Below are 10,834 nucleotides of genomic sequence, written 5' to 3' on the forward strand. Positions count from 1 at the left end.
ATGGTTTGAACCGTCTCCTTGGTTACCGTGTACCGATACACGCTTTTGCAATCAGAAAGTTCTGAAAGCATGGAGCTGCGGCGGGAAACATGTCAAAACTAACATCCGAAGAACTGTTTAAAAGTAAAACAAAAATAAAAATCTCAAAAGGCGGGTGTCCTGGCAAAGGTAGACATTTAATCTAACGCTCACATTTGTTTTTAAATGTAAATGTGTGATAAAACATGTTATTTGCATGATATAACTTCTTAGATTCCAGTGGCTGCGGTTTTTTATTCAGAAGAAACATACTAAGCGTTTATATATGTACATAAATGTATATGTAAAACATCAGTGAATAACTACGTTATTAACTTCTCGTTTAACGGCCTAAACGCTATAACAATGCGGTATTGTTGGATTTGTTAGTGTTATGTACCGGTATTTCTTATTTGAAATTTGAATTAGGTATGAAAAGCCGCCCATAAACAAGAATATGATAGAAAGATACAAATAATGTATATACATCTCCTAATACAAGAGAGCTCTATTGTAAGTGAGCAAGACATTGTTATATTTTCTGGCAACAAAATATACATTACAGAGATATATGTATAGAGTCCAACACATATAATAAATTAAATTATATGTATTTTTTCAAACAGTTAATTTACAGTATCCTTAAAAGCCCAAATTCAGTTACTGTAATTGTTCATAGGTTCATCAGGACTAGCTACTGATGGGAGATCAGATGGATTTAGCAACCGAGGGAGGGAGGAAAGAAGGCTCAAGAGCTACAGAAGAGGTATGAAGACAAGACAGCAGGGCAAGAGGTTCCTGCTGCCCCTTAAATGAAGGCAGTACATTTCTTTTTTTGGTATAGCATCCTTTGTTTGTCTTGAAGGTTGGCAGCTCTGTGTCCATATTAAATGAAGGGCAGGACTAGACAAATTAACCTAGATTCTGATTTCGCCTGAGAAGAAAGACCTCCAATCATATTTTTGATGTTGTTGGTGCAGTAAAAACATTCCACCCTCCGGGCCTGAAGTTAATTAATGGGCCATCATAGCTGATGCTGTGCTGTAGGAGTTGAACTTTGGATCAGAGGTTCTGTCTACTTTGTGCACATTAAAGATCCCATTGCATTCTTTTGAAGAAGAGCAGGGCTCAACTGATTCTTAAGGAAGCACAAAGCACAAACACCTTTCTTGTGATGGTTCAGCATGTTTTGGTGGGACTTAACTGTTTGCATGCCCTTCTGCAGGTCAGCGATGGCAGCATGTTTTCTACTGCGGTCTCAGAGGAACAGTTGGAGGAGGCACGAGAGAAATCCCGGAGACGGCTTTTTGGGTCCAGCCGCATCTTTGAATTAGAAGAGGACAAGAAAGACCGGTTGGAGCTGTGCGGGAGGTCCATCATTGAACTCCGTGCTGCAGAGCAGTGAGTTTAGTAGGGCTTTTTCATCTCTTTCTATGGCAGTAATCCAATGCAAGATATTTTGTGTCAATCCACAGGACAGTCACATCATAGCACCTAATTGAATGCTAAAATAGGGCCCTGTTAATCTAAATCGTCTTCCTTCCTCGTGCAGCTATGGGAGGGGTGTGGAGGCAGTGTCCAAGGCAGATTGGGAGAGGGCTGTGCACTTTTTCACCAAAACCATCAATTTGCAGCCCCAGCAGGTAATGTAAGATCAAGCTGCATCATAAAATGATATACAGAGAAGCATTACTTCTTAATCTTTAAACCTGACTCAACAAACAGCACATTCTAATGAACTGTAAGTTCATTCAGCTCCACCTGCTTCTTTACTTTATTATAGAGCAGATGTGGACAATAGATTTGAAATGTCAAAAATTGATTTTGGTCTGTTTTATTGTATTATTGGTTTATTGTAAAATGACTGAATTGCAAACATACTGTATATATGTTTTGTTTTTTTTCGTTGGTGTATACCTTGAATATTTGGGTTGAAAGTTTATGTGTAGTGGTTGTTTCAGACAAGGCTGTACGTGTGCAGAGCTGAAGCCTACCTGCAACTGTGTGACTTCCAGTCCGCTGCCTTGAACTACAGGAAGGCGTCTGCTCTCGAGCCACAATCTGAGGCCTTCCACCTACGCCTTGCATTCATCTTCTACCTGCAGGTGGGTAGTTCCATTTTGTATAGTACAGGCACAGTTTAAACTCACTCCTGTGCCCTAGATACAGCAGTTTATATACAGTGTTGCATTTGAAATAATTGCATATCCGGAATTAGCCAGAAGACTTTCATCACAATAACAACGGAACGTATATTTTTGTTGATTCTTGTACACAAAAGCATGTGATGGATCAAGTGATACTTTAATCCACAGATGTCCTTTTACTCATGGTACAAAGACACGAGACATGCGAGACATGGGATTACATGTGATTACATTTCTACTACTTTCCAGCAAAGCTCGAAATAGCCTTCTTAATCTACATTACTGTGGTCCTTCGTACGTGACTACCTTCCAAGCCATTTGGAAAGACTCATTTTTGTTTGTGTCGTACACATTGTTACAGTTACTGGCAACAAGGCTTCAGTGGATATATCTTGATAAATAAATAATAGCCAGTTAAGGCAGTCAGTTTCTTGATCCCATGAAGTCATGACGCCTGCGTTTTTAACGGGCTTCTCCCCTGTTGTGCAGCTTGGCCTGTCTGGCAGCGATTGGCCGACATAGTGACTGTCTGCGTTTGGTGAGCAAGCGGATAGAAACAAAAATGGATGACCCTGAGCTGTACATTCTGAGTGCAAGGCTGCACCAACACTTCAACCAGGTGAGAAGCTGTGTTCAATTACATTCTAAGATGCTAGATATTTGCTATATACAATTGTTTACTTTACTACAGAGTTGTTCAGACTTTTTAGGAGTAAATTTGGTTTCAATTAAATATTTCTCTGTACTATTCTCTACTAAAACTGTTTTCTCCTATTCCCCCTAAATACAATTGTAACACACACCGTCTATTTTTTGCATCTACTGACTTTGCTTTATCATATTTGTACTTATTGCTGCTTTCACAATCCATTAAACTGAGTCGTTTGATGTTGCAGTTGACCATTTGTTTCCACGATGTGAAGGCAGCGCTGGCGCTGGCCCCAGACATACCAGAGGGACGGTCTCTGCTGATGGAACTGGAAGGCAGTGCAGAGCAAGCACGGAGGCTGGCACTGAGCAGGGCTGTGGCAGGGAACCTCCAGGAAGCCCTGCAAAAGATCAACACTGCCCTAGAGAACAACCCTGAGGAGGTCCAGTACTATCTCTTCAGGTACACCAGCACTATTACAAGAGCTGTGAACAGTACAGGCTGTAGAGAAGAAAGAAGCACAACATTACATTGTGATCCAAATCCCCTGGTACCAGTGGATAGGGAGGTGTTCGGTATAAGGACCTCTTGAATTCATTTATTAGTGAATGTGGAGCAGTAAGCAATAAATAATACTCCACATTTCATAATTTTTTAACGTGACCTTATTCCCTAAATTCCTTACCTGACAAACTAAATATTGTATTAGGCTATTGGATGTAAGGTGTCAGGCCTTTTTTAGAAATAGATAGTGAATCATCCCAATAAATAACAAAGAAGGTACCAGGTTTACAATAACTACAAATATATTTAGATGTAAACATTTCTTCTTTTCTTGGATCATGCTCATGTGGTGATACCACTAGATAACTAGCCTCACTTCATGAGATTACGTTACACTTGTAAAAAGTACCAGTTTTCCTCATGCTTTGTGTGTCTGTGTGTGTGTCAGAGGGACCCTGTACCGGAGGCTAAAGGACTTCAACACTGCGATCGATGACTTCATCCTGGCTCTGGATCAGAGTGGGGGTGAGGAGGGGAGATCCGTGCAGGCTGAGGCCCAGAGGCAGCTGCTGCTGACCTACAATGATTTTGCAGTGCACTGCTTCACCCGTGGCTTCTATGAGGAGGCAGTGATGCTGCTCAACAAGGCCATCGGGATGGAGAAGCGCGAGAAGGGCCTCTACATTAACAGAGGGGGTCAGTTTCTGTTACCTTTTCACACAGATTGGTGTCTTTTGATCTAAAGAACCAAACAATCTTCAAACACAACAAAAGAAGGTTACACTTATTTAAAGTATGTAAATGAGTTAACAAATACATACAAATGATTTAATACCCGACTTCAGTGATGAGGAACAAACTTTAAATTGGCCTTTTTTTTTTGGACATCCTGTTTAGTCTGCTTTAACCATAACCTGAAATGTCTCTTGTTCTTTATCAGTTCTTACCATTCCAGGTATTTCTGAACTGTAAGCTTTAGACATTCAAGTACACTCTATTTTTGTAAAGATCTCCTGTTACTTGACTGGAATCTGTTCAAGTTTGATACAAACAGGTTTAAGAGTTTTTGAAGGAACAGCAACAATATCTATATGCAGAATATAGACTGTGGGTCACCTGGTAAATGCACGACTATATTAAATTGGTAAAGCAGTATGTTCACTATTTACTTATAATCTCTCAGCCAGAGCCCAGGACTTTTTCCCCATTGTGAAATATCGTATGATCTTTTCCTTTACAGACTGTTTCTTCAAACAGCGAGAGCTGGAGTTTGCCCGGGCTGATTATCAGCAAGCCGAGGAGCTGGACCCATTGGACCGGAGTATTAAGATCCGCTTCGCAGTGGTATACAGTACTATGGGGCAGAGGGACTACGAGAGTGGAAGGTAAGCTTTATAAATCTGGATTTGCATCAAAGTAATTTATACAGTGTGTGGCTGAGTAAAGTCAAGAATGACTTTTGTCAGGATCACTAATTTTTACTGAAACCTTTTCCACACAAAATGATTCTACTGTGATTGTTAACCTACAGATGAACCAATTTCCCAAGGAAATACAATTTTGTTTTAAATGATATAGAAGTTAACCCAAGTCATGAAGAATATTTGACACACAGAAATAAAATATGTTGCTAACTTAACTTTTTCATCATTGTCCCTTTGCTGGCATTTGAGGACAAAGACATATTATCGGACGCCATAGCTTAATATTCCTCATCCTCATTGCGTGGAATCTTAGTAATAAGGAGTCCACCAAACACTCAGAAATCAGTAAAACTAAACTTGTTTTTCTTTAGATTTTATTGTAATACTAATACAACTGCAGTAAGCTGTTATGTATGCTATACAGTGTATGCAGGCTTTAAAAACTGGAGCAGATATATGGAAGTACTCAAACATCTTACAGGAATGCTTGATGATTTAGTGACCAGAAAGATATTATATACCTCAGTATATCCAAATTGTAAGCAAATAAAACAACCGCAAACTTTTTTGTTTTACATTTTTATATGACTGTTGATGACGCTAAACCGACTAAGCACATTTATCAAACATAGCTACATTACATGACTGTCATGGATTGCTTTGTTCTTTTTTTTTTTTTTTTTTTTTTTAGTAAATACATTGAAGCCTTGGAAAACTTCTCCCATGCTATCCAGTACAATCCCGGTGTGTCTCAATATTATGAGTATCGGGCCAAGGCTCGCCAGAAGCTTCACGAGGAGCATGGGGCACGGCAGGACATCATAATGTCGCTGCTACTGGACCCCAGCAATGACCAGGTCAGTCCTCGTCTCGGCCACATCGCTTCTCAGTTACTGTTTTTTTCCCCACTCCCACAGTCCCTGTTGCTTTTAGGCTAAACTATCTCCTGCTCATCATCTCTAACCACTAGGCCACACTGCCTCCCTGTTGCTCAGCTCTAATACTAGTGACCAGCCCCAAGGCACTGCTTAGATCATTAAAATACTGCCCCACCCCCTTACAAATTAAAGGGGCTATATAAATTCTAGACAGATTTCTCCATCTGCTCTTCAGGCTGTGCCTCTGCTTTCTCGGCTCTACCCTGGGTGCACTGTCACAGATATTCTATCCAGCGAGGCTGGGGAGATGGCCAAAATGAAGCTGGATGTCAGCCTCCAAGCCTGTGGCCTGTATGAAGATCCCTCAAGGTACTCAGTCTACTTACTATTGCTTCATACAATCGGCTGCTGCCTTTGTATTGCCCTACGGGGCTTGCCAAGCTCTTCTGTCATGTTGCTGTTGCAGGTGTAACATTGCATATGATATAGTGTGTTCCGTAAATATGTTAAAGCAGATGATATCATTACATTCAGAGTTTCCTTAATATTAACAGATACTAACAAACAAAACAATTTTGTTACTCTTGCTCTTCCTATGTCATTTCACATCAGCAATGTGTCAAGGCATGTTACTGGCTAAAAGTATGCCAGTCAGTAAGGCATACTTTTGGTTGGTTAATGACAGGGAAGAAGCTGTTGAAGGGGTGGGGACAGTTTCACCTTCCAAGTGAAATGACCAAGGAAGTGCAACACTGTGAAAGCATGACTTACTAACAGATATTTTTAAACCATCTTGCTTTTCAATGCTGTAGGCTTCACACCTTGTGACAGAAACCCATCACTGTCTTCTGGTTAATTTACAGCCAGGTGTACCTGCTTGGGATAGTGGTATTTTGCAACTGTATTTTATCTTGACTGTATGTTCACTCTCATAGGAATACAGGGTAGTAAATATACAAGTCAAAGTGCTGCATGGTACGTATCCGCTCGTGTGTGTGCAGGACATAAATCAGATCTCATGGCTCGCCTAGTAAACACATTGGAGCGCAATGTGACTCCTGCGAGCATGGTTTGAATCCAGTATGCGTAGAGTTGCTGATCTTGGCACAGGAATGCTGCATTGGGCGTTCCAGAGGGGTGAGGAAGGAAATGAACTGGGAATAGTTAACTTTACCGTTTCAGTGACCTCTACAAGTCAGGCAGAGTGTTTATTAACCTCCGTTGCCACGGTTCAGTGTTAGTCTTGAGTCCTTTTTAATGGTAGGCAAGTATGCAGCGTCTAGAAGACCTGCAAATTGGGGTAGAAAAACAGGAGTACAAATTAAAGAAAAAAGTTAAATAAAATTGGACCATGTCAATAATCCACTTTGGTTACATTCCTTAAAGTTACACCAGCTTCCTTCAACCTTGAAGCCAGCAAATACATTCCATATTTACAATATAGCTTTTACGATATGAATCTTTTTAACTGTGTAAAAACAGTGAAATAATTCATGCTTCGTAAATTTTTCAAAGTATTTAAATTCTTCAGTGTCTGAGTCTTTCTTCCAGTGAATAAAATCACTTATTTTGTAGAATAGTTATATATGTAGTGAATAGCTTTCAGTGAGTTTACATAAATATTGTACGTACTTCAGTTTTAAAAGGGACCCCCACAAACCACCGCCAAAACATGAGAAACCAAGTGAAGAGCCTGCTGACGCAGCGGACACCGAGAATCGCATCGCACCGTGCATTGGAGATACCAACCTATATCATGAAATTATGAGGAGTAAAATTAAGGTAACAACCAAAATAACAAATACTGTGATAGAGAATTGCAATTAATTTCTGCATAGTTGTGCATGTCACAGCTTTATGTTTTTAAACATTGCTGACTCTTCAGATTTTTAATCACACATCATGGGTCAAAATAAATCAACTGGACATTTCTCAACATTTACTCATAAGCGTTTGTTAGGAGAAAAAAAAAAAAAATCTCTTCCAAGGATGTGCATCCTGATTGCACTCCCTCCTCAGTGCACTAGCATTGTTGCAGGAGGGAGCATGATCTGAATACACTGCAGTGTTTAAAAGAAAAAATCTCTCTGGTGAACATTCCCAAGTAAAAGTTGAAAAAATAAATTCCCTAGTTTATTTACTCCTGATACGTTAAAAAAAAAAAAAAAAAAAAAAAAATTGAAAACAAATTGCTGTCATATGGACAACACAGCGAAGGTAAAGTAATGTGTTTCTTGTAAACATTGCAGGGGGTTCTGTAACACTGTAACTTAATCCACATCCTCTGCCAGAGCTTCCACTGTATTGTATCCTGAAAGGGGGCAGCGAAGGAATAGGAAAGCGTCATATTTATGGGATTGACAGTCCCCCCTTGACCCGCCCCTCAGCCAATCAAAGATGGGCTTCCCACCCCCCACCTGCAGGATCACACATGCGCCAGAGAGCCAGCACAGATCTCCACTGGCACAGATGAAATATTATTTCTACTCGCCAATAATTTTGGATGGAATAAGTATTCCTTAAAGCAGTTTAATTAGGTTTCCCCATCCGGAACACATGCCTTTCCACCTTGGTTTTTAAATGTGTACTCAACAAACAAACAAAACAAAAAAAAAAGTTTGAGCAAGCAGGGGGAAGAAAGAGAATAAGTGATAATTATTATTTTTTTTTTCCTTCTATTTCAGATAAACCGAGTTGTTAAGTGTGCACTTCAGGAGCGCCGCTCCCTGCGTTCCGATGGCCCCAGGGTGTCTGCTCTGGCCCGGCCAGCCTCTGCGGAGCCCCCACAGGATGCAGACAGGCCCTACCGCTGGAAGAAGTTTAACACTGCCGTAGGGCTGCAGTTCAGATAATTGAAGACCCAGCACACAGTTCTCTTGATGTGTTCAGAATAAAACACCAAAACATTCATAATTCATATATTCATCTGCTAACCATGATATAAAATGGAAAAGGTATCGGGACAGATATTTATAGCATGCTACTAATTTACAAGGCTGTCTTAAGCAATGGATGCACTGGTTAACAGCCTTTTTGGTTGTGTGATAACTGTAAAGGAACTACAGTCTGTCTTTTATAGTAACTGAAGTTTAGAATCTCTTAACTAGCCTCTAATGCATTGCTTCTGAATCAACCTGTAAAAGGCTCCATCTCCTACACTTTGATAAATAATTAATATCAAAATATACAATACTCACAGGAAGAATGCAAATTAAAGATTATATCAACATATTTGTTTCACAACATTGTTTCCTTTTGTAAAAACACACAGATGAAGTCAGAACAGTTTATTTAACCATTTTTTATTATGGATTCTAGAGCAGACTATACAGCCAATGTTTATGTTCAACTAAAAAAAAAAGAATACAAGTTGATGAGGGCACAATAATGTGGATATAGTTTTTTTTTTCTATGTAAGGATCACTAAAGGGCCAAGACTACGATGTACAGCTACTGTAACCCTAGTAGCAATCCATTCACAATATTTACATTAGACTGCCCATATTCCTGGAACCTTGTCCCTTCTTGCATATTAAAGATGCTACAGCAATGCAAACAGTTGATAAAGGGAGGTGAACGTCTAAAGAATCACTCCTGATGAGGGCTGCTTGACTGTGGATCCCTTGAAGCAGAAATGACAGTTATTCGTACAGTGAAAAAGCAGTTTTGAAATCAACACAACTACTCAACAATGCATCTCAATCATGACCTGAAGGACCAAGTAGAGCCTGCCAATTAAGCTGAATTGCTAAGAGAGTTTGTAATTGTAAGACCACAAAACTTGAGAACAAACAATGTAGATTTAAACCTAGGCTATCAGATGAAAGTTTAGGTCATTAAGCCACTGCACAACATGTAATGCCCCAAATGAAATGGACCATCTAGGACCATCTACAATGGAATGTAGTTTAGATTGATATATGAAGTAGAACACCACAAAAAAATGTGCTGTTGTGCTGTATGGTAATCCACTAGCCTTTTACCTCTGGAGGCCTAGGTTCAAATCTAGCTTTTAATACAAAATAAATTAAATTGTGATTACAACTTAGCTTTTAGAGGACACTAGTGTAATCCACATTACAAAAGCACTACTACAGCCACTGCAACAGCTAGTGATCTCTGTTTGGTGGATAAAGACAAGTCTCCTGTACTGTCAGTCCTTTACGGTGTAAAAGCTTATAGTTGAGCCTGCAGACAGAGGTCCTGAGTCAATATTCTTCAAAATAATTGGTTCTGTATATCCAGGGCAGGAAAGCTTATAGAACCCAGTTCAATCCATACTAGGCATTGCAAAAACAGTGAAATGAAAACTAAAATTGGGTGGATACAGTAGCTTCAACACTAGCATAAATCCATTCACACTCTGAAGCTACTGTCACCAGCAACTGCTAATTTATATATATGTATGTTTGTTGTTCAAGAACCAGAAAATAAAAATAGTGCAATAATAGATCTTTGTCCTGCAAATTAGCCTGCTCCGGACAGACCTGCCACTAACTGTCGGTCAGGGAGAGATACAGCACCTGGCTAGGCTACCATCAGAAATAACCAGTGGTATGAGGGCAGAGCACTTGGAAACTGGATCAAAAGGCACCAGGGCAAATTGCGTAGCCACCAACTTTACTAAATTTCAGTCTGCTTGTGCCTATAGGGTGTTTTGTCTCGTAGCCTCTATAGACCAGCTCATGTTTTATTTTAGTGCTGTATTGTACTGCCTGTACTTTTCATTTAGAGCACCTGAAGTAGCACAAAATGACATTTTCAGTGTGTTTACAGACAAGACAATTTTATATACAGCATTCAATAGATTGCTTTTAAATGCATAAAGGGGAATACTGTAGTATGTGTTCTATGCACATTCTCTGTATACGTGGAGCGCTCAGTATTCTGAATATGCACTGGCCTGCTCAAAGAGTTTATGGTAGTAATAGTATTTGGTTTTTATAACACAATTCTTAATTCTCTTGGCTTTCAAAGTACACTCCAGCTATGAAATGTCTGCATTGTTAATGCACTATTACAGTAGATTCCCATCTGTACTGCCTGCTTGAATACACTGTTCTTTTTATAAAGCTGGAAAATTACAGTTCCCAACAGCAATATGACTTACTCACAGCTCATATATTGAATACTAAGCTAGCAGGATCAGATTTACTAGCATTTAGTCTACTCCTGGCTTCCTTGCACTTCTTGTACATGAACAATCAATGGCAT

General features: G+C 39.7%; 1 protein-coding gene across 1 annotated transcript; it reads left to right on the forward strand.

Annotated features, from left to right (window-relative positions):
- Positions 1-60: 60 nt before the first annotated feature.
- LOC131697551 (tetratricopeptide repeat protein 16-like) lies at positions 61-8,851 on the forward strand. The gene is made up of 13 exons (XM_058987231.1): positions 61-168; positions 698-784; positions 1,244-1,419; positions 1,571-1,661; positions 1,980-2,140; positions 2,655-2,784; positions 3,062-3,276; positions 3,767-4,014; positions 4,559-4,703; positions 5,434-5,599; positions 5,856-5,989; positions 7,258-7,402; positions 8,305-8,851. The coding sequence occupies exons 2-13, from the start codon at positions 719-721 to the stop codon at positions 8,470-8,472; spliced, it is 1,845 nt and encodes a 614-aa protein (XP_058843214.1). The 5' UTR covers positions 61-168; positions 698-718; the 3' UTR covers positions 8,473-8,851.
- Positions 8,852-10,834: the final 1,983 nt, after the last annotated feature.

The sequence above is a fragment of the Acipenser ruthenus genome, chromosome 15 (assembly GCF_902713425.1).
Source record: "Acipenser ruthenus chromosome 15, fAciRut3.2 maternal haplotype, whole genome shotgun sequence".
In the NCBI taxonomy this organism is placed as follows: domain Eukaryota; kingdom Metazoa; phylum Chordata; class Actinopteri; order Acipenseriformes; family Acipenseridae; genus Acipenser; species Acipenser ruthenus.